We start from the raw sequence: 24,386 nt of genomic DNA, 5'->3' as shown, positions 1-24,386 counted from the left end.
CATTAAAAATGGCTGGGGAAACAGCATAATGGTTCTGTAAAAGACTTTCAGGCCCGAGACCCTGAGGTCCCAGGTTTAATCTCCAGCACCACCATAAGCCAGAGCCGAGCAGTTCTCTAGTCCCTTTCTATATATCTCTCATTTAAATAAATAAAACCAGATATCTAAATTATTATTAAAAACCTGGAAGCCTGGGAGGTGGAACAGTAGATAAAGTCTTGAGTTCAAATCCCAGTATTACATATGCTAGATTTCTCATTCTCTCTCATAAATAAATCTATTTTTAAAAGTCTAGCTATACTCAGGAAAACATATTGACTATTTGTTCTTTTTTTTTTTTTTTTTTTTTTTTTACCAGAGCACTGTTCAGCCCTGGCTTATGGCGGTGTGAAGGATTGAACCTGGGACTTGAGAGCCTCAGGCATGAAAGTCTCTTTGCATAACCATTATGCTATACCCCCACCCAACATATTGACTCTTTTTTAAAAAAAATTTATTTTTTATTGGGAAATTAATGTTTTACATTCAACAGTAAATACAATAGTTTGTACATGCATAACATTCCCCAGTTTCCCATTTAACAATACAACCCCCACTATGTCATTTATCATCCTTCACGGACCTGTATTCTCCCCACCCACTCACCCCAGACCAACATATTGACTCTTATAGCAGCTTTATTTGCTATTGTGAAAGCTTGGAAGCAACCCAAGTGTTCTTTAGTAGGTGAACACGTAACCAATCTCTGATATATCCAGACAACAGAATACTATTGAGTGCTACAAAGAAATGGAAAAGTTGCACAATAAATGCAACATAAATGCATTTTAAATAAGTTAAATAAGTCAATCCATAAATGCTAAACAGTGTTTGATTCCAACATTGTGATTTTTGGAGGAGGAGGAAGAGGAAGAGAACGTAAATAAGTAGAGCACAGAAAAGTTTTAGAGAAGCAATTCTGTACAATATTAAAGTGCTGAATACATAAATTTATCCAGCTGTCAAAACACTTAGAATATACAAGAATGAAGTTTAATGAAAACTATGGACATGGTCCAGGAGGTGGCACAGTGGATAAAGCATTGGACTCTCAAGCGTGAGGTCCTGAATTCAATTCCCGGCAGCACATATACCAGAGTGATGTCCGGTTATTTCTCTCTCTCCTTTCTCATTAATAAACAAAATATATTTAAAATTTTTTTTAACTATGGACTTTGAGTAGTGATGATGATATATTTATTGATTACAAAAACTGCACCCTTATGGAACAGAATGTCTGATATGGAGAGACTGTGGGAGGGTGGCAGGGGGAATGGGAATTCTACCTACTTTCTGTTGAGAACATAAGACTGCTCTAAAAAGAAACTAATGAATAAAAAAGACACTTTAGGAATGCAAGCTCAGACCTACAGGAATGCAGAGGTTACATGGGCTCCTGTGCTGAATATGAGCCCCAGATCAAAACAATGTTAACTATAGTTAACAATATTTATTTAGGAGCTACTCTCTTCCCTGATCCAGCTTTCTATTCCTTTTTCCAACTCTTATACCAACTCCCCAGATAATACCTTTAGCCCATCTGCTTGTTAGCTGTGGGCCTCAGGCAAAAATGGGTAAAGTCATGGACCCCTTGGAATATACCTAAAATAGACTTCCTAGCTTTTTCCATAGTGGAGACCCCCAAGTCCTATCTGCTACATTCTTACCTTTAGGTTCCTAATTATTAAACAATTTGTCCTGACTCCATGATGTCAACCTGACTTCCCTGGGCAAAGAACCTCACCAATGTGTCCTGGAACCCCACCTGTCCAGAGCCTAGCCCCACACCAGTGAAAGATAGAAACAGGCTGGGATTCCCCAGAGACCCACCCTACTAGGGAAAGAGAGAGGCAGATTGCGAGTATGGACCGACCAGTCAACACCCATGTTCAGCGGGGAAGCAATTACTGAAGCCAGACCTTCCACCTTCTGCAACCACACCGACCCTGGGTCCATGCTCCCAGAGGGATAGAGAATGGGAAAGCTATCAGGGGAGGGGATGGGAAATGGAGATTGGGTGGTGGGAATTGTGTGGAGTTGTACCCCTTCTACCCTATGGTTTTGTTAATTTATCCTTTCTTAAATAAACAATAATAATAATAATAATAAAAAAGGAACAGGCTGGTAGTATGGATTGACTTGCCAATGCCCATGTCCAACAGGGAAGCAATTACAGAAACCATATTCCCAAAGGATAAAGAATAGAAAAGCTTTCAAGGGAGGGGATGGGACATGGTAGTGGGAATTGTACCCCTCTTCTCCAACAGACTTGTCGATCATTATTAAATCAATTTTAAAAATCTTGTAACGGGAGTCGGGCTGTAGTGCAGCGGGCTAAGCGCAGGTGGCGCAAAGCACAAGGACCGGCATAAGGATCCTGGTTCGAACCCCGGCTCCCCATCTGCAGGGGAGTCGCTTCACAGGCGGTGAAGCAGGTCTGCAGGTGTTTATCTTTCTCTCCTCCTCTCTGTCTTCCCCTCCCTCTCTCCATTTCTCTCTGTCCTATCCAACAACAACAACAACAATAATAATAACTACAACAATAAAACAACAAGGGCAACAAAAGGGAATAAATAAATTAAATAAATATAAAAAAAGATTAAAAAAATAAAATAAAAATCTTGTAACACACAATTATATGAAGCACTAAGGCACTACTGTTTTTGCTTTTTTTTTTTTAACCAGAGCACTGCTCAGCTCTGGCTTATGGTGGTGTGGGGGATTGAACCTGGAATCTCAGACATGAGAGTCTTTGCATAACCATTATGCTATCTACCCCCACCCATCTGTTTTTGCTTTAAAAGCTAAAACCATACCACCTATTATTGGAATGTGCAATCAAAGTTTAAAATCCTTTATTTTCTTACCATGCTTTGAAGGAGTTTCAGTGCTTCTTCTTTACCTTCAAGTTGTCGTTGAAATGCCTCAAGTTCAGTTCTTAAAATTTCTACCTCCTGAGCACAGAAATAAAATTAGCCTTCATGTCAGCAATAGGTGCACAACCAAATAGGATCAACCTGGACAGTTTACACCCACTTCAACCTAAAGCATTTTGGCCTTACAAATGAGATCAGAAGTTCCCCCAGGTTTCATATGTGGGCCATACAGAGACCATCATAAGAGACCAGTTGTGACTACAACTCCAAACATCTTACTCTTACTTATCTAGGCCATATAGGCAATAATTTGGAAAGAAATTTTTTATTTTATTTTATTTTTATTTTCCCTTTTGTTGCCCTTGTTTTTTATTGTTGTAGTTATTATTATTGATGTCGTCATTGTTAGGACATGAAATGGAGAGGAGGAGGAGAGAAAGATAGACACCTGCAGACCTGCTTCACCGCCTGCAAAGTGACTCCCCTGCAGGTGGGGAGCCCGGGGCTGGAACTGAGTTCCTTCGTGCGGTCCATGCACTTTGTGCCAGCTATCCTTAACCCACTGCGCTACTGCCTGACTCCCTATATTTATTAATGAAAAAGATAGGAAGAGAGAGAATCAGACATCACTCTGGTACATGTGCTACAGGGATTGAATTTGGGGGCCTCATGCTTGAGAGTCCAGTGCTTTGCTTTATACATTGCGCCACCTCCTGGACCAGTCACATTAATTTTTCTTTTTTCTTTCTTTCTTTTTTTTTTTTTGCCTCCAGTGTTATAGCTGGGGCTCAGTGCCTAGACTATGAATCCACTGCTCCTGGTGGTGGCCATTTTTTTTTTTTTTTTTTTCCTCCAGGGTTATTGCCGGGGCTCAGTGCCTGCACCACGAATCCACTGCTTCCGGAGACCATTTTTTCCCCTTTTGTTGCCCTTGTTGTTTTATCATTGTTGTAGTTATTATTGTTGTTGTTGTCGTTGGGCAGGACAGAGAGAAATCGAGAGAGGAAGGGAAGACAGAGAAGGGTAAAGATAGACACTTGCAGACTTGCTTCACTGCCTGTGAAGCGACTCCCCTGCAGGTGGGGAGCCGGGGGCTCAAACCAGGACCCTTACGCAGGTCCTTGCGCTTCGAGCCATGTGAGCTTAACCCACTGCGGTATCACCGACTCCCGTCCTTTTTTTTTCTTTTTTTACTAGGGCAGAAAGAAACTGAAAGAGGAGGGAAGGTAGAGAGGGAGAGAGAAAGATACCTGCAGATATGCTTCACCTATTGTGAAGTGACAGAGCATCCTGCAGGTGAGGAGCCAGGTGCTGGAACCGGGACCCTTGCGCTTTATACTATGTTCACTTAACCCCGTGTGCCACTGCCTGGGCCCCCTCACATGAATTTTTCTATCAGCCAGAGTACCTACCTCTAAAGTTTCCCGAAGATGTTGCCGTAATTCAACATTTGACAGTTCTAAATAAGGATCTATTAGAGGGGAGAAAAGTCTAATATATAACTAGTTAAATACATGACATTTGTTTACAGAATATAAAATTCAAGTTTTTCATAAATTGCAATGAGTCAATTAATGACATAAAAATAGCTCAAAAACATTTCACAAATGAAAAGACATGTCAAATAAAAAGATTCTAGAGGGACTTCCGGGAGGCACGGCCAGGGTGTGTAACTGGAATCGAATTTTCTCTCCTCCCAAAACAACAAATACAATAAGAGGCACAAATGAAGTAATAATCTACAGCCGAAAGATCTGCAGCCTCAGGTGGGGGCTCGAGTGGGGATGGCGCAAAAAGGGGCACGGGTTGAAGAACAGTAAAGTCAAACCAGAGCTATGGGTGGCATGGCACTGAACTGGGCCATTTTGGCAATTTCGCTTTAAGCGCATCAAGCAGTGAAGGTTGTTCCTAGTGATGGAAGAAAAAGGAAATGGCTTAAAACCTCTCAATCTTTGACTCAAGGGGTCTTTAGCCTTCTGAATTTAAGGCAAGAACACAACATGACACAGAGTATTTGTGACCACAAGTCAGCCTAAAACAACCACCCCTCCCTGGATCATACAAACAAGACAAGCCTAGAGATTACAATAGCACCACCTGCTGGCCATCAATAATCAGCACAGAGTAGCAGTAGCTGTGTCTCTACCTTCGCCGACAACTAAGAATTATGAAGATCACCTGAGAGCACAAGAAAAGACTCCATAACTGTGAACTCTAAAAACCTTACTTAAACACATGTCAATCCAGGCAAGTGTGATTAGTGGATTGAAATGTACTGAGAGCAGGACCTCATAATACACCACATACAATGGTTAAACCAAAAAAAGAAACATTGGAGAAATGAACCAGAACAAAAGCCCAGATAAGCCCCCTCCCCCAAAAAAAACAAAGGGTTTTGAGGACAAGATCCAAATACTAATTGAGGTATCTGTTACAGGAATGAGGAAAGAGTTTGAAAGTAATATCATCAGAAATGGAGAAACAGCAAATGAGACTCCAAAAGAAAACACTATCTGGAGGTAATTAGAGCGCTGAAAGCTGAAATAGCTGAGCTAAGAGTACAACTAGCTGAACAAGCTAATACAGTATTACAACAGGGTAACAAAATACCTGAGCTATAGAAAACAGAGGGGAGTTGCCGGTCTAGCTTCAAGAGCAGGAGAGAGACGACCAGGGACTCATGGCTGAGCTGGGAAGCAGTATCTCATTTATTAATCAGATACATCGCCTTTTATGCATCTCTTCACCGGAAGTGGCAAGCGAAAGGAAATGACTAGGAAAGGGGGCAGAGCAAAAAAAGAGCGCAAAAAGAACATAGAAAGCTTCCATCTAACCAGTGGGGATTAAACCAATACCGTGGAGGCAGGGCAGGACCCAGGTAAAACAGTGATTATGTAAATAGACCACATCGTAAGAAACACAAGCGAACCTAATGTGATGATCAAAACAGAAGGTCTTATAAGCAGAATTTAGAAGTATACCAACAGGAAGAGAGTTGGGAGGTAGCACAGTGGGTTAAGCGCAAGGATCAGCATAAGGATCCCGGTTGGAGTCACCGGCTCCCCACCTGCAGGGGAGTCGCTTCACAGGCGGTGAAGCAGGTCTGCAGGTGTCTATCTTGCTCTCCCCCTCTCTGTCTTCCCCTCCTCTCTCGATTTCTCTCTGTCTTATCCAACAACGACGACATCAACAATAACTACAACAATAAAATAACAAGAGCAACAAAAGGGAATAAATAAATAAATATTTTTTAAAAACAGAGGGGAGAGAAAATAGAATAAATGAGGCAGAAAACAGAATTAGCAAGATCAAGGATGAATCAGAGAAAACTAAGAAGTAAAAGATCTCAAAAAAAGACTAAGAGATACTAAAAACAACAGAGACATATAGGATGACTTCAAAAGAAATAATATATGCATTATAGACCTACCAGAGGAAGAGAAGGAGGGGAAGAAAGCATTCTACAGGACACAGTAGCTGAGAACTTCCCTAGTCTAGACAACATAAAAGACAAAGGTTCAAGAAGCCCAGAGGGACCCAAACAGAATTAACTTAGACTTAAAGACACCAAGACACATCATATTTAGAATGAAGAGGAATAAGGATAAAGAAGGATCCTGAAGGCTGCAAGAGAAAAAACAACAGTCACTTACAGAGGAAAACCCATAAGATTAGCAGCAGATTTCTCCACACAAACACTACAGATCAGAAAGGAATAGCTATATATATATTGAGCTTTCAGTAAGAAAGGCTTTCAGCCAAGACTATTGTATCCTGTTAGACTGTCATTCAAATTAGATGGAGGCATTAAAACCTTCTCAGACAAGCAAGTTGAAGGAATCAGCTGTCATCAAGCCTTCCCTAAAGAAGCTCTGAAAATTCTCTTATAAACAATCACATCATCGGGAGTCAGGCGGTAGCGCAGCGGGTTAAGCGCACGTGGTGCAAAGCACAAGGACCAGCATAAGGATCCTGGTTTGAGGCCCTGTCTCCCCACCTGCAGGGGAGTCGCTTGACAGGTGGTGAAGCAGGTCAGCAGGTGTCTGTCTTTCTCTCCCCCTCTCTGTTTTCTCCTCCCCTCTCCATTTCTCTCTGTCCTATCCAACAACGACAACATCAATAACAACAACAATAAAACAACAAGGGCAACAAAAGGGAATAAATAAATAAATAGCCTGACACAGTCCAGATCTCCTCAACAACTGCTGTTTCAAGAGGAGAAACTAAACAGACAAAAAAAAAAAAAAACACATCATCATAAGCATGCCATATATCAGAACACTCTTAAAATTTTAGAATGTTGGCATAGAATTATTTTCATTCTGGAAGTCAGGCAATAGTGCAGTGGGTTAAGTGCACATGGTGCAAAGCGCAAGGGCCTGGCTTAAGGATCCCAGTTCGAGCCCCCGGTTCCCCACTAGCAGGGGAGTTGCTTCACAAGCGGTGAAGCAGGTCTGCAGGTGTCTATCTTTCTCTCCCCATCTGTCTTCCCCTCCTTTCTCCATTTCTCTCTGTCCTATCCAACAACGATGACATCAACAACAATAATAACTACAACAATAAAACAAGCGCAACAAAAGGGAATAAATATTTTTTAAAAATTTAAAAAATATCTTCATTCTATCATATCAATAAATACCAATGGCCTAAATTCACCTATTAAAAAGCATAGAGTAGGAAGATGGATCAGAAAATACAACCCAACCATATGTTGTCTGCAGGAATGCCACCTAACTCAACAAGACAAGGCTCCCCACCTGGAGGGACGTCGCTTCTCAAGCGGTGAAGCAGATCTGCAGGTGTCTGTCTTTCTCTCCCCCTCTGTCTTCCCCTCCTCTCTCCATTCCTCTCTGTCCTTTCCAACAACAACAATAACAATAATAACTACAACAATAAAACAACAAGGGCAACAAAAGGGAATAAATAAATAAATATTTAAAAAATAAAAAAAAACTATTTTCTATTCTTGTCCGGTCAGGGAGATAACATTGAAGATATGCAAAAATATTTCCATTTCTGAGGCTTTGGAGTTCCAGGTTCAATCCTAGGCACCACTATAAGCCAGAGTTGAGCTGGTAAAACAAAAAGGCACCCTTGTCAGCCACCAGGTTGCAGATGCCAGCATGATGCCGACCAGACTTCCCTGGACAGACAACCCCATCAGTGTGTCCTGGAGCTCCGCTTCCCCAGAGCCCTTCCCCACTAGGGAAAGAGAAAGACAGGCTGGGAGTATGGATCGACCTGTCAACACCCATGTTCAGCGGAGAAGCAATTACAGAAGCTTCAACCTTCTGTATCCCACAATGACCTTGGGTCCATACTCTCAGAGGGTTAAAGAATAGGAAAGCTATCAGGGGAGGGGATGGGATACAGACTCTGGTGGTGGGAATTGTGTGAAGCTGTACCCCTCTTATCCTATGGTTTTGTCAATGTTTCCTTTTTATAAATAATTTTTTTTTAAAAAGGGGCAAAACCAAAATAGCTCACCTGAAGAGCATACTTGCTTTACCATAAGCACAACCCTTTTTGTGCTCAGCCTCCATAGCTGTGGGAGAAGCTTCAATCACATAATAAAATAAATATGGTCAGGTAGACAGCATGATGGTTATGCAAAAGTCTTTCATGCCTAGGGCTCTGAGGCCCCAGGTTCAATTCTCACACTACCATAAGAAAAAATAGGAAAGAAGAAGAAGAAGAAGAAAGAATAGAAAAATAAAATATACAAAAGTCACTGTGATGATGTGTTTCCATAAGTTGGGAGGGTGACATACTGATAAAGCTCTTAGGGGAAAGGGAGGAGCAAGGACACCAGGCTTTCTTACCTGCCCCACTCTGTCTTCTGTAGCAGACAACCCTGGGCTCTGCTAGAGGTGCACTGGGCAGGCTCTGGTGCCTGGAATACTGAAAAACAGCCCCACTTCTTTCTTCCCCCTTTTTTGGAAAAGGAGGAGGGCTACAGTTCTTTCCATCTGATTTTCTTCTAGATGTAAATACATGTGAAACTTGTACTTCATATACACCACTAGGCCTTTTTCCGAGGCCGTACCCTAAATCACCCTCCGCCATGTCATTGTCCTCTGTTTCCCAGGTCTGCACCTCAGCCTGGCTCGGTGGCCTCCCTGGCCAGCTCATCAGCCAGTCACTGTCCTAGTGAAGAACAAAAGTCACAAAATCATTAGTGTGGTAACAGCGGTTTGGGGGGGGGGGGGAGGAGAGCTCCTTTCTGTATTGTGCAGGCAAGACCGTTCATCTCAATGGTAAACCAGCACACAAACATCCCGTGAAATACAGTCCAAAAAAAAAAAAAACACACAAAATGGGCAAGGGTAAATAGCATAATAGTTATGCAAACAGACTCTCAAGCCTGAGGCTCTGTAAAGTCCCAGGTTCAATTTCTCGCACCGCCATTAGCCAAAGCTGAGCAGTGCTTTGGTAAAACACACACACACACACACAGAAGGATCAGGCCAATAGCATGATGGTTATGCAAAAAAACTTTCATACCCAGGCTCAGTTTCCTGGCATCACCATAAAACAGAGCTGAGCAGTGCTCTGGTGTCTCTCTGTGTGTATCTTTCTCTCTGTGTCATTCTGTCTCATTAAATAAGTAAATATACATATATATATACTATTTTTAAAGCACTTAACATTTCACAACTTTTACAGTTATGAAAGCTCTTATCCCTTCTCTCAAAGATGGCAGTGAATTGTGAAAAACATGAAAAGCTTTTCCTGAATCTAGTAATTTGATCAAGATAAAAACCTATCATTCTTAGCCAAGAAAAAAGATCATTCTGGGTACAGAAGCTCATAAATGAACACATTTGGGGAGTTGGGCAGTAGCACAGCAGGTTAAGTGCACATGGCACAAAGCGTAAGGACCCACATAAGGATCCTGGCTGGAGTCCCCAGCTCCCCAACCTGCAGGGGAGTCGCCTTATAGGCGGTGAAGCAGGTCGGCAGGTGTCTATTTTTCTGTCTACCTCTCTGTCTTCCCCTCCTTTCTCCATTTCTCTCTGTCCTGACAACCCAACAATGATGACATCAATAACAACAATAATAACTACAACAATAAAACAACAAGGGCAACAAAAGGGAATAAATAAATATTTTTTAAAAATTAAAAAGAAGACATTCATTTTTTAAACAAATTTAGAGGCTCTATTCAAATTAGAAACACACAACTACAACAATAAAACAAGGGCAACAAAACAAAAGTGAATAAATAAATAAATATTTTTTAAAAATCAGAAACACTTCTGAAAATGCAGCCTTCCAATGACTTTCAAATGCCACCTCTGTCGCTTCACAGTCCTCTATCTCTATCCACATCAGGCTCTCAGGGTTCTGCTTTTTTTTTTCCTTTTTTTTTTTTTAATTAAAGAGATACAGAGTGGGGGGGGGAGGGAAGGAGAGATAGAAATAGATAGATAGATAGATACAGAGATACAGAAATAGATAGATACAGAGATAGATAGATAAATAGATAGATAGAGAGATAGATACAGAGATAGATACAGAGATAGATAGATAGCTAGATAGATAGATAAATAGATAGATAAGAGCACTTCTCAGCTCTGGCTTACGGAGGTGCTGGGGACTGAATGTGAGGTCTCAACCTCAGAGCCTCAAGCATGAAAGTTTTTTGTATAACCATTATGCTGTCTTCCCAGCCTATTTCTGAAGTCTTCTTTATGGAGTTTACATAGCTCTGTTTAACTTAAGTTTTCTTTTCTTTTTTATGTTTTATTTACTTATTCCCTTTTGTTCCCCTTGTTGCTTTATTGTTGTAGTTATTATTGATGTCATCATTGTGGGATAGGACAGAGAGAAATAGAGAAAGAAGGGGAAGACAGAGAGGGGGAGAGCAAGATAGACATCTGCAGACCTGCTTCACCACCTGTGAAGTGACTTCCCTGCAGGTGGGGAGCCGGGGGCTTGAACTGGGATCCTTACTCTGGTCCTTATGCTTTGCCTCAAGTTTTCCTTTTCTTTTTTTTTTTTTAAGTTCTTTATGGGGGAATTAATGTTTTACATTCAACAGTAAATACAATAGTTTGAACATGCATAACATTTCCCAGTTTTCCATATAACAATACAACCCCCACTAGGTCCTCTGTCATCCCTCTTGGATCTGTATTCTCCCCACCAACCCACCCCAGAGTCTTTTACTTTGGTGCGATATGCCAATTCCAGTTCAGGTTCTACTTGTGTTTTCTTTTCTGATCTTGTTTTTCAACTTCTGCCTGAGAGTGACATCATCCCATATTCATCCTTCTGTTTCTGACTTATTTCACTTAACATGAATTTTTCAAGGTCCATCCAAGATCGGCTGAAAACGGTGAAGTCACCATTTTTTATAGCTGAGTAGTATTCTATTATATATAACTATATTCTATTATATATTATATGAACTCTCAGTCCCCACCTACATGGGGAAAGCTTTTTGAGTGGTGCGCTTTCTATATGCAAGGTGTATATCAAGCACTTTACTTAGATGATTGTTTTATCTTTATATTTTGCAAGAAGGGGTTTAATGGTAGCACAAGCATTACTATTCAGAAGGACCCGGGTTTGAGTCCCACTCCCCACATATACAACCCTATCTCACCTAGGTTTGAGGCTTCACAAGCAATAAAGCAGATCTTCAGGTATCTCTCTTCTCTATCTTCCCCTCCCCTCTCACTTTCCAGTTTTCACATGAAACTGAGTCAGCAGTCTGTGTTTGAGTGGGTTGGGCAGTGGCCTGGGGTTCATAGTCAGAAATGCCTGGCTGAAGCTGTAGCACCAAGCTCAAGTCAGCCTGGGAAACAATCAGAAGTTTAAGCTTGCAGGTGATCTGAAGGCTGGCAGAACAGATTGGCAGGTTATAAGCTCACAAAAGAGGGATCCTACCCAACTCTACCTCTAGGTCTGTTTCCCTAGAGACGGTCTTGTCCCACCAGTAGAGTAATTGAGTAAAAAATTCCAGTATAGCTGAGTCTACCAGGGATGCACTTGGCAAGCTACCATAGTTGCCAGGAAGGCTGCTATTGCAACTCTCACTGGTTTATAGCTTTTCATTTCCTATTTCCTGTTGCTATAAAGTTGTAAGCACAGAACTGTAACAGGTTTGGGCAGCTGGGGAATCGGCTCAGTCTGCCTGTCCCCCTGTGACCTAGATCAAAGGGCTGTTCTTCAGTGATGTGGTCTCCTTTACTATGTGCTGGTCTCCTTTACTATGTGCTGTGGCATGGAGGGCCTTATTTCCTTGGAGGATGGTTTTTTCTGTTTCCCTGTTGTCTAGATCTGAACTTGTGTTCATTGCCATGGAAGTTTGTCTGAGATTCAGGTCTGTTACTCTTAGAATATTTCCATGTATTGATGCCACTCTGCTGCTACTGAAGACAAAGGAAAGCACAGGTCCCGGGTAGGGGTAGACAGCATAATGGTTCCAAAGTCCCAGGTTCAATCCCCTGCACCACTAGGGCTGAGCAGTTTTCTGGTAAACACACACACACACAGATCCCCTTACTCATCCAGCTCCAGTCTTCTTGCCTCCAAGTTTTGTTTTCTCTCTGCTTGTAATGCTTTTCCCCCAGGCAGCTGTACTGGCAATTCCTCACTTTCTTTCTTTCTTTCTTTCTTTCTTTCTTTCTTTCTTTCTTTTTTTAAATGCAACTAAATTTATTTATTTTCCCTTTTGTTGCCCTTGTTTTTATTGATGTCATCGTTGTTGGATAGGACAGAGAGACTTGGAGAGAGAAGGAGAAGACAGAGAGGGTGAAAGAAAGATAGACACCTGTAGACCTGCTTCACAGCCTGTGAAGCGACTCCCCTGCAGGTAGGGACCTGGGAGCCCCAACCAGGATCCTTACGGGTCCCTGTGCTTTACATAATGTGCACTTAACCCGCTTCGCTACTGCCCCACTCCTTTGCGTCTTTCACTGTTACCTTCTCAGTGGGACTTCAGTCATCTCTTCCTCCCCATCCCCACCGCAAATTCCACTTTTTCCTTCTTAGCAGTTTTGTTGTTGTTGTTTATTATTTATTTATTTATTTATTTATTTATTTATTTATTTATTTATTTTGCCTCCGGGGTTATTGCTGGGGCTCGGTGCCTGCACTAAGAATCCACTGCTCCTGGAGGTCATTTTTCCCATTTTGTTGCGCTTGTTGTAGTTGTTATTGTCATAGCTGTTGTTGTTGGATAGGACAGAGAGAAACGGAGAGAGGAGGGGAAGACAGAGAGGAGGAGAGAAAGATAGACACCTGCAGACCTGCTTCACCAATTGTGAAGCGATCCCCTGCAGGTGGGGAGCTAGGCGCTCGAACCGTGATCCTTATGTTGGTCATCGTGCTTTGCGCCATGTGTGCTTAGCCTGCTGCACTACCACCCAGCTCCCTGTTGTTTTCTTAAATTAAGCTGATGGGGAGCTAGCATAGTGGTTATGCAAATATTTTCATGTCTCAGGTTCAGTCTCCAGCACTACCACAAGCCAGAGCTGAGCAGTCCTCTGGTTAAAAAAAAAAAAAAAAAAGCCTCAAGGACCGTGGGAGATACTGGCAGAGTGCCAGAGTGCCGGACTTGCACGTGTGAGATTCTGAGTTCATCTCCAGCATTCTATAGGGCACATATGCCGCTCTTCTCTTTTATCATATGCAAAGATTCAGGCTCAAGCCTTGGTCCCCACCTTCAGGGGGGAAGCTTCACAAGTAGTAGAGTAGTGTTGTTGCTCTCTCTGTCTCTGTCTTTTGCCTTTTATTAACATAAATAAAGAAAAAAATAGATTAAAATTAAAATTAAGGGAGTCGGGAGGTAGCTCAGCGGGTTAAGCACACGTGGCACAAAGTGCAAGGACCAGCATAAGGATCCCCACTTGCAGGCGGGTCACTTCACAAGCGGTGAAGCAGGTCTGCAGGTGTCTATCTTTCTCTCCTTCTCTCTGTCTTCCCTTCCTCTTTCCATTTCTCTCTGTCCTATCCAATGACGACATCAATAACAACAAGGATAACTACAACAGTAAAACAACAACAAGGGCAACAAAATGGAATAAATAAATAAATAAATATTTTAAAAAATTTTAATTATCCACAGTAGATGTTGGGGATTGAATTCAGGGACACATGCTTGAGAGCTGAGGTCAATATACATCACCACATCTTAATTACTTTTTTCAAATCACATTACTAAAATGGGGGGGGGCTGACAGTACAAAAGTGGAGTCCAGGGAAGCAGAAATTGTGTCCAGTCTAACTCTGATGTATCTCAAGAAGCAGAAGGATCTGCAAAACTTCCTCCCCTGGAGCCCACTTGTGCTCTTGCAGGCCTTACGTGAAAAGCATACTCCACAAGTGTAGGGCATTTTCTCTGTTTGAATCCCCTCTAAGGGGTCAGGTGGTGGTGCACCTATTTGAGAGCATATGTTGTTATAATGTGCAAGGGTCTGGGTTCAAACCCTCAGTCCCACCTACATGGGGAAAGCTTTTCGAGTGGTGTGTTTTCTATGTGCAAGGTGGATATTAAACACTTTACTTAGATGATTACTTTATCTTTATACTTTGCAAGAAGGGGTTTAATAGTAGCACATCCAGTTAGGTGCACACATTACCATGCAGAAGACCCAGGGTTGAGCCTCCCCCCTACACACACACACACCCATCTCACCTAGGCTTTGAGGCTTCACGAGTAATAAAGCAAATCTTCAGGTATCTCTCCTTTCTCTCTCTCTCTCTCTCTCTCTCTCTCTCTCTCTCTCTCACTATCTTCCTGTCACTATCTTCCTGTCTCATCTCAATTTCTATCTGTCCTATCAAATATAAAAAGAAAGGCAGACAGGTGGTGGCACACCTGGTTAAGTATACACATTACAGTGCACAAGGTCCTAGGTTCCAACCTCTGGTCCCCATCTGCAAGGGGGAAGCTTCATAAGTGGTGAGAAAGGACTGCAAGTGTCTCTCTATCTCTTCTCCTCTCTATCTCCCCCTCCCCTCTCAATTTCGCTCTTTCTCTATCTAATAAGGAAAATTGCTGCCAGGAGCAACGGCTTCATTGCAGGCACCAAGCTCCAATGGTAACCCTGGTGGCAATAAGGGAAACACACACACACATACACACACACACACACACACACACACACACACACTTTGCAAGACCATAGTATTATTTTTAGACAAGATGAAGCACAAAGATGTTGAGTAACAAAGCCTAGGGGTAGAGTCAAATTCTGGAGTCAGACGCACTACCATTGTGCCACGAGGTCCAGAATCCAGACCCCAGGCCACTGCCACACTCTTAGTTACTACTTTCTCTCATCTGGGGAATTTCAGTGGGATTAATGCCAAAAAAAATTTCTATGATTTATGACATCAAGTAGAACTGAAAGTACAAGTCTACAAGTACAAGTAGCCAGTACTAGCTACTCTACTAATTTCCTGAACCTATTTCTTCCTCTTCTATTTTCCTTCATTCTCTCTTCTTCTCCTGCACATGCACAGTTTCACCACTCCAGGACTCTTTTTCATCTGACAGAGAGAGAGAGAGACAGAGAGGGACAGAGACCACAGTTCTGGAGCTTCCTTTGGGAGGTACCCAGTAAGGTATCTCTCTGCCTTCCATCCCAATTTTTTAAAAAGATTTACCTATCATGTTAAGATCTGTGGAAGTTTTATTCAGAATTAATATTATATTCCTTTCCTAAAGCTGAAATATAACTCTAATGTCCAGGACTCATGCAGATTAGAGAAAGATCTACTTTCATATATCATTTGTGAATTTTTAAGTTGGTGCAGTAATCCTTCTAGAGAATACTTTGACATAAATGTGAACCTCCAATATTGCTGCTATCCTCTACCTAATTATGCAATGTTAATTCTAAGAATATTCTATAAGGTGATTGATTATCAGCTTCATACAGTTTCTTTCTTGTGCACTACTTATGGTAGCAGACTTTGAAGGAGTTCAAAGTTGCTAACGAGACTCAGGTCAAAGAACTGAGATATATTTATAAAGTATGGCCAGTAAAATTTATTTGCACACACACACATTTACTTGTTTACAGAAAGAGAGAGGGAGAGAGAACCAGAGAACCAGAATATCACCACTCCGGCCCATGCCACCTGGGGGCTTGAACTCAGGATCTCATGCTTGAAAATTCAAAACTGTATTCACTGTGCTACCTCCTAGGCAGACTCTCCCCTCCCCACAATTTTCATAAAATCTCCTTTTCTAGTGGGACATAATATATGGGGGCGGGGGGAAGAGCACAAAGTGAAATGTGGAGTGGACATATTGTATTGCATCAAAGCGAAGGATTGGGGAAGGAAGGGGGGGAAGGAAGAAAGCCTGGGGGTCCTAGGGTGCATAAATGAATCGCACCTATTTGTAAATGAATACACTGTAAGCCATTAACCTCAATTAAAAAAATTTCCTCCTCCTTCTTTTACAAAGTCAGTTTCCTCAAATAAATAAGTAAATCCATTTGCCAATTTTCAGGAAAACTGTCTATATTCAAGGTAAATTGGAAATTATTTCTTGAGTCTAGAAACAATCCCTAAGAGGGAGTGTTTAACCTCTAGTGAAACCTCCTGCTTAGAAATACAACAGAGAGGAGTCGGGAGGTAGCACAGTGGGTTAAGCACACATGACGCGAAGTGCAAGGACCAGCATAAGGATCCCTGTTCGAGCCCCTGGCTCCCCACCTGCAGGGGAGTCGCTTCACAAGCTGTGAAGCAGGTCTGTAGGTATCTATCTTTCTCTCCCCTTCTCTGTCTCCCCTCCTCTCTCGATTTCTCTCTGTCCTAGCCAACAACAACGACAGCAACAACAACAATAATAACCACAACAATATAAAACAACAAGGGCAACAAAGGGGGAGAAATGGCCTCCATGATCAGTGGATTTGTGGTGCAGGCACCGAGCCCCAGTAATAACCCTTGAGGCAAAAAATAAAAGAAATACAACAGTAGAGTTTGACAGGCAGTGGTGAAGAAAATGGAATTGGTCAACACAAAGGAAAAAGTGTAAGAGGAAAGGGTAAGCAATCATGGGATTGGTTAAGAACACTGGAAGAGGCCAGGGGTAGCTAAGTAGGCATGGCGCAGGATGTTAGTTTGTGAGGCCCCAAGTCTGAGTCTCAGCACCTCAGGTACCAGGGCAGTACTCTGCTCTCTCTCCCTTCAGTAAAAATAATCATGCAAGTCTTTCAAAATATATGTATCTTTAACATGCCACATCCATCCAGGCATCTTGCTGCTTATAGAGTTGAACATAATGTGCTTAGTAGGGTCCAATGTCCTACTGTTTATTAAACTGTAACTTTGGAAGCTGTTGGCTGTGCTCTTTCCCATATCTTACATACTGTTAGAAAGAATGGGGAGTCGGGCAGTAGTGCAGCAGGTTAAGTACATGTGGCACAAAATGCAAGGACCAGAGTAAGGATCCCAGTTCAAGCCCCCGGCTCCCCACCTGCAGGGGAGTCGCTTCACAGGCAGTGAAGCAGGTCTGCAGGTGTCTATCTTTCTCTCCCCCTCTCTATCTTCCCCTCCTCTCTCCATTTCTCTCTGTCCTATCCAACAACGACAACAATAACAACAACAATAACCACAACAACAATAAACAACAAGGGCAACAAAAGGAGAAAAATGGCCTCCAGGAGGAGTGGATTCATAGTGCAGGCACTGAGCCCCAGCAATAACCCTGGAGGCGCGCGCACACACACACACACACACACACACACACAGATTCAACACTGACATATATTAGGATTTTTCAAAATGTGTCTGATGGAACACTAATTGTTGGTATAGGGGAAAGAAATACAACCCTTAAGAAATCCCAAAGATCCTTTCATTCTTTTCTTTTTAATGAGAGTGGAGGTGTACTGGGTTAAGCGCACACAGTAGGAAGCGGAAGGATCCTGGTCTAAGCCTCAGGCTCCCCACCTGCAGGGGGGGGTCGCTTCACAAGCAGTGAAGCAGGTCTGCAAGTGTCTATCTTTCTCTCACCCCTCTGTCTTCCCCTCCTCTCTCAATTTCTCTGTCCTATAAATAAATGAATATACAGACAAATAAATAAAATGGCCAGGGGGCAGTGGATTTCTAGTGCAGGCACCGAGCCCCAGCAATAATTCTGGAGGCAAAAAGAGAGAGAGAGATTGATGTGAAACAGAAGAGGGAGAGGGAAGCCAGAGTATCACTTCACTCACTACATGCAGTGCTGGGGATCAAAGAACAACGGGCATATAAATCTAAAGCCACATGCCAGCAGAGATCTTTCCATTCCTTTTTTTCCTTTAATTAATTTATTTATTATGGTAGATACTGAAAGAAATTGATAAAGGAGTGGGAGCTAGAGATGGAAAGAAACAGAGATAGTGGTGGGTGGGTGGGATGGGACACAGTCTTTTGGTGGTGGGAATGGTGTTTATGTACACTCCTAAAGTAAAATGTAGTCATATAAATCACTAGTTAATTAATATGAGAGGGAGAAAATTAATTGTATGTCTCGAAGTTTTTAAAACACAGACTGAGCCTTCTTAATATATAGGCTGTGTATTTGATATGCGGACTCTCTCAAAAGCCTAGACCAAGTAGATCAGAGGCAACCAGTGGCACAGCTATTTACAAGATACTGGGTACTGTACAGCAAACCCTAACAAAAGGACTTTTCAAAGTTAACCCAATTACCAAATAATGTGATGATAACATTAACTATTCATTGTCTTTTTGAACCCTAAGACAGCAGGAACCTCACATCTCCACTATAGAGCCTATATTTCCCCCAGTCCTGGAACCTTAGGATAGGGCCCACTTTCCCGCATGCCTCTCCCAATCCATATCAAATAATATTGCATCAGCCAATCGCACCCTAATCAACGCAACGATTGTCACCTCAACATGCTTCAGCTCAGACTGTGTACAGAGACTTCAGGTGTGGAATGACAACCCTTCAGCTTCATTACTTGGGTGAGACCTTTCCTTTCATAGTATTCTGTAATTCCATCCCAGATGGATCACTTTCTAACAAAGTCCCAAAACCTAGATATACACCAGTTTCTGTGAGAGAGCATATATTCACATGTATCCATAAACAAGTGCAAAACATATACCTGAAAGCAGAAGTACACTAGAGTTTGCAGTGAGTACCCCCCCCCCAACACTTCCTCTCCACTATTCCAACCTTTGGGTCCATGACTGCTCAACAATTTGTTTGGCTTTGTATGTTAACTCTCTTTTCAGCCACCAGGTTCCAGATGCCGTCAGGATGCCGGCCAGGCTTCCCTGGATTGAAGACCCCACCAATGTGTCCTGGAGCTCCGCTTCTCCAGAGACCCACCCTACTAGGGAAAGAGAGAGGCAGACTGGGAGTATGGACCGACCAGTCAACGCCCATGTTCAGCGGAGAAGCAGTTACAGAAGCCAGACCTTCCACCTTCTGCAACCCACAATGACCCTGGGTCCATGCTCCCAGAGGGATAGAGAATGGGAAAGCTATCAGGGGAGGGGGTGGGATATGGAGATTGGGTGGTGGGAATTGTGTGGAGTTGTACCCCTTCTACCCTATTTTTTTGTTAATTTATCCTTTCTCAAATAAAAAATAAATTAAAAATAAAGAAACAGAGATAGTAGGGCCTGCAGCCCTACTTCACACTCGTGAAGCTTTTCCCCTGCAGGTGGGGAGCAGGGGCTTGAACCTGGGTCCTTTTCGCACTGTCATGTGTGTGCTTAACCACGTGTGCCACCGCCTAGCCACCAATCCTTTCTTTGTTAGTGACACCTACTAGTCTATACAAACAGTGTGTAGATTGGGGCCAGTGTTTGTTTTCCATCAGGACTGTCACTGGTGGAGGAGGAGGGTGCTCAGTGCTTGCACAGTCCCGCTGCTTCCAATAGCCATTTTGTTTTTGATAGAGTGAGAAAGAGGGAGAGAAATACAGAGGAGGGGGAGTCAGGCAGTAGCACAGTGGGTTAAGCACATGTGGCGCGAAGTGCAAGGACCGGCCTAAGGATCCCGGTTCAAGCCCCTGGCTCCCCACCTGCAGGGGAGTCACTTCACAGGCGGTGAAGCAGGTCTGCAGGTGTCTATCTTTTTCTCCCCCTTTCTGTCTTCCCCTCCTCTCTCCATTTCTTTCCATCCTATCCAACAACATCAATAATAACTACAACAATAAAATAACAAGGGCAACAGAAGGGAATAAATATTTTTAAAATATACGGAGGAGAGATACCTGTAGCACAGTTCCACTGCTTGTGAAGTTATCCCCCTGCAGGAGGGGACCAGCGGCTTGAACCTGAGTCCTTGTGCATGTTAACATGTGCATTCTACCAGGTGGTCTGCCACCACTGTCTCCAGAACTCTGTATAGAGACTAGTGGGTGTCACTAAGAAGGAAAGGTTCTCTGATGGGGTCTGGCGCAACTAGTTGAGTTTTAGATTTATATGCCCGCTGTTCTTTGCTTGATCCCCAGCACTGAATATAGTGAAGTGACAGTATGGTCTCCCTCTCTCTCTTGTTTCATGTCAATTGCTCTCTCTCCCTCTCATAATAAAATAAATTCTTTAAAAAAAGGGATAAAAGGATCTCTGGAATTTCTTAAGGGCTATTTTTCTTTTCCCTATACCAATCAAAGCATACTCGACTTTCCCAATACTACACATGTATGGGAAGAGGCAAAACTGGAAACCAGGGGCCAGGTAAGCTCAGCAGGGTAAGTGCACATGGCACAAAGCGCAAGGTCTGGCATAAGGAACCCGGTTCGAGCCCCCAGTTCCCCACCTGCAGGGGGGTCACTTCACAGGCAGTGAAACAGGTCTGCAGGTGTCTGTTTTTCTCTTCCCCTCTCTGTCTTCCCTTGATTTGTCCTCACTTGATTTCTCTCTGTCTTATCCAACAACAACTACAGCAATGGCAACAACAGTAATAACAACAATGATAAACCACAAGGGCAACAAAAGGGAAAAGGTGGCCTCCAGAAGTAGTGGATTCGATTAGTAGTGCAGGCACCATGCCCCAGTGATAATCCTGGAGAAAAAAAAACAAAACTGGAAACCACCTCTCTGCTCCTTGCTCAGTGCCCTGGCTACCTGGGAAATTCTATGGGGTGAGTAGAATGCAGACTGATCTTTTCTTTTACCTTTTATTTCCATTTCCTTTCCCTTCTCTTTCTTTATTTCTTCTTTTAATAGGACAGAATTTAAGAGGGAAGGGAGAAAGAGAGATATCTGCTGCACTGCTCCACTGCTCATGAAATTTCTCCTGCAGGAGGAGACAGGGGTGGGGGAGAGGACTTGAATCTGAGTCCCTGAGGGTGGTAACATGTGAGCTTAACCAGATGCACCACCACCCAGCCTTAAAAACTATTCTTTTATGAGAAGTGACCAGTGGCTTCCTAATTGGTAAATCGAAGATCTGGTCTGATTCCTCAGCCTTCCTCAGCTCTGTGGCTCTCACCGCATGCAGGTTCCTGGTCTCCTGACTCCCCAGCCCAGTAGGAACCCCCAACACCCTCATCTGCCTTCTCAGGGTCCTTTACCTCTTACATACATATGTCCAGGTAGAGATCTTGCCAGAAGTTCAAACACTGTTGATAGAACAAACGAATTGCTCTCCCCACCCTCCAATCAGGTCTCCCGAGCTGTTTCTTCAAAAACAAACAGGTTCAAAACTTTGTAACTGGCCCCTCCCCTTTTCTTTGCTTTTCTCAGTTGCTAAGTTTTCTAGGTCCACACAATCAACAGCTATGTCCTGCTTTGCACATAAACTTAATAGCCCTGGCTGAATTTTTCATTACCTCTCCTAGACTAAACAAATAGTTACTAACTGGTTGACTCCAAGCCACCCCACACACTGCTTCCAAGTTAATCATGTCCAAGCACAGGTGCAAAAAAGAAAAATAAAATACTCCCTCTCTGGTCCTAAAACATTCCATAGCTCACACATGTAAGTGTATAGCTATTTTCTACAACAAGTCTCCATATCTCACTTCTGGCTTGATGTCAGACATCAATCAGTCTTCCCTGGGCTTGCTCTGTGCTTCAGTGTAAGGATTACGTTGCTTCCTGGCCCCCTCAGCTTGGTCACCTATAAGCTTCCAGGCCCTTTGCTAGCTATTGCAGTCCTATTGCAATTCCTCAAGAAACGCATACATGACATAATTCATGTTACAGTACAGAGGGTCTCTGTTCACCCTTACACTCGTATTCCTTTAGAGGAAATAAATGCTCTGACACTGATCCATAAACACTGTTCATTAATTAAAGAAATAAGGAGGAGATGTTGGGACTATGTGTAAGCCTGATAGAGCTTAGGGAGAACCACACCCGTCCTTGGATGGAGGTCTAAGAAGATAACCTCTTGGTAAGTCTCTCTCAACCGAAGTGAGCAAAAGGGGGGAATCTCAGACTTAGTTCTTTCCTTCTTGACTCTCAGGCCCACAGAAACCCCAATACTTCCCTCCATTAACTGCAGGCCACATGCCCACAGATTCACTTATTCAAAGTTACCTTCTGATCACGGAAGAACACACCTTATCACACACTTCATCACACACCTCAGACCCCAGACAAGAGAAATTCCAAACTATATGGCCTTTTGATATCCATCTTCTCTCTGTCTCACCCTACAGGTTTAACCCCTATGCTTCTCTCAAATACCTTTGGATAATTAAGTTGCTTGAGTCATGGAGAATAACTGTCTTGTATCTCATCAATTCCTGTCATACCAGCCCCCTACCTTAGGGGCATGCCGACCGTTAAGAAACCTGTAATTTCTGACATATTTCAGTAATATTCCCTTCGTTTGTTTTTCTATTTAACTCATATCCACCTTGCTAATAAACGAGTTCTGAGTTCTGAACACGCTGGAGAGCTCCCTGGTGTCTTTTACTTCGTGTCACCCCTGTCGTGAGTGAGAAAGAACCAGCCCGTTACCTTTCCCCTGGAGATCACCCCATCAGAGAGACCTGACACTCTCCTGAGTCAAATGTGATTTCTCCCACTTCCTGTCTATTCTCTTTCTTTCTTTCTTTTTTTTTTTTTTTAAGATTTTATTTCTTTATTTGTGAGAAAGACAGGAAGAGAAAGAGAAAGAACCAGACATCACTCTGGTACATGTGCTGACGGGGATTTAACTCAGGACCTCAAGCATGAGAGTCCAATGCTTTATCTACTGCACCACCTCCTAGACCACGTTCTTTTTTTTTTTTAATATAAGGTGAGAGGTAGGGAGGGAGACAGAGAGGAGAGATTCTACAGTATTGTTCCATGGGTGGTGAAGCTTCTTCCCCTCTGCATGGTATTCCCATGTGGTGGTCTGGGTCTTGAACCTACAGTCCTCATCCGGCAAGGTGTATGGTTGCCTGCGCGAGCTATCATCTGGCCCAGTGCGCTGTACCTTTGTCCAGTAGTCCCTTCCTAAGTAATGCCTCAATTGCACATACACACCCCTAATGCAGAGAGTGTGTGCGTGTCACATTGGCTTCTGTGTAACAGATGTTACAAAGATATTTGATGAGTGGAATTGAAAGAGAAAACTTTATTCCTGCCGGGAACGCTTGGGCTAGGATCATCCATACCCATTAACCAAACAAACAAGCCGGCAATGAGGATGCCCGAGCCCTCCTTGGTGAGAAACTGTCTCAGCAAAATTATTTTTCATTTACAATGAAGATGCAAAACGATTACAGACTGCACGTATATATCCTTTACCCAAGTGACTAATTTTAATGCCAGGGAACGCTTATGAAAAATTAGTAAAAGCACTGATAAATACAGTGAATACAACGGAAGCTTTGAGTGCATTTTTCTAGGAATGTCCTTGTCCGGTTTCCGGATCTCGTCCAGGATATCGCATTACATTGTTTTAAGGCTCCAAGTTAATCATGGAAAAAGAAAGTAAAATACAGAAACAGGAACAATCTTTCTAACCTACTTGTTATCGTTATTGTTGCTGTTAATATTACTAATAATAATTTTAGACGAGGTCATTAAACTCTCATTATAGCTAAGAAAGCAGGTTGGCCAGCTTGCACGCAGCTTGCCCAGGTTTTTCTCATCTGAGCTGCGGTTCCCCTACTTCCGCACTGCACCTCTAGGTGGAGCCCTCCGCTCCCCCGCGGGACCACCCCGGCGCCCCCGGGAGCGCGCTCACCGGTCAGGTGACAGAGCCCCCACGTCTCGCCGCTGCCGCCGCCTCGGCCGCTAGTCACGGCCGCCACTTGACCGCCGCGCTCGGAGCGGAAAGGCGGCGAGGCGAGGCGGGGCCGGCCGGGGGTGGGGCGCTCACCCTGTGCAGGCTGCGCACCCTGCCCAGCCTCACAGCCTTGGCTTCCCCTCCGCGGGCTGCCGAAGGGGAAAGCAATCATTGCGAGAGACTGAGAAAAGCAGAACAAGCCCGTGTGTGCGTCTTGCTGAAATTAAGACAGATGGTGCAAACTTTAAAGCACGTGAAAAGGACAAAACTGAAAGCACAAGGACCGGCGTAAGGATCCTGGT

The 24,386-nt window shown here is 43.2% G+C and overlaps 1 protein-coding gene across 1 annotated transcript in view; it reads right to left on the bottom strand.

The window, feature by feature from the left end:
• Positions 1–24,095, bottom strand: part of CCDC125 (coiled-coil domain containing 125) — a 65,200-nt gene extending 41,105 nt beyond the window's left edge. Inside the window, exons 1-4 of the mRNA XM_060191248.1 lie at positions 24,043–24,095; positions 8,738–9,062; positions 4,328–4,386; positions 2,907–2,993 (exon numbers count right to left, since the gene is read on the bottom strand). Coding sequence (XP_060047231.1) covers positions 2,907–2,993; positions 4,328–4,386; positions 8,738–9,047 — 456 coding nt within the window. The 5' untranslated portion in view covers positions 9,048–9,062; positions 24,043–24,095. The remainder of the gene's footprint in view (positions 1–2,906; positions 2,994–4,327; positions 4,387–8,737; positions 9,063–24,042) is intronic.
• Between the last annotated feature and the right edge of the window lie 291 nt (positions 24,096–24,386).

This window comes from Erinaceus europaeus, chromosome 5 (assembly GCF_950295315.1).
Source record: "Erinaceus europaeus chromosome 5, mEriEur2.1, whole genome shotgun sequence".
Lineage (NCBI taxonomy): Eukaryota > Metazoa > Chordata > Mammalia > Eulipotyphla > Erinaceidae > Erinaceus > Erinaceus europaeus.
Note: the sequence above shows the minus strand (reverse complement) of the source record. Positions and strands in the feature narration are given on the sequence as shown.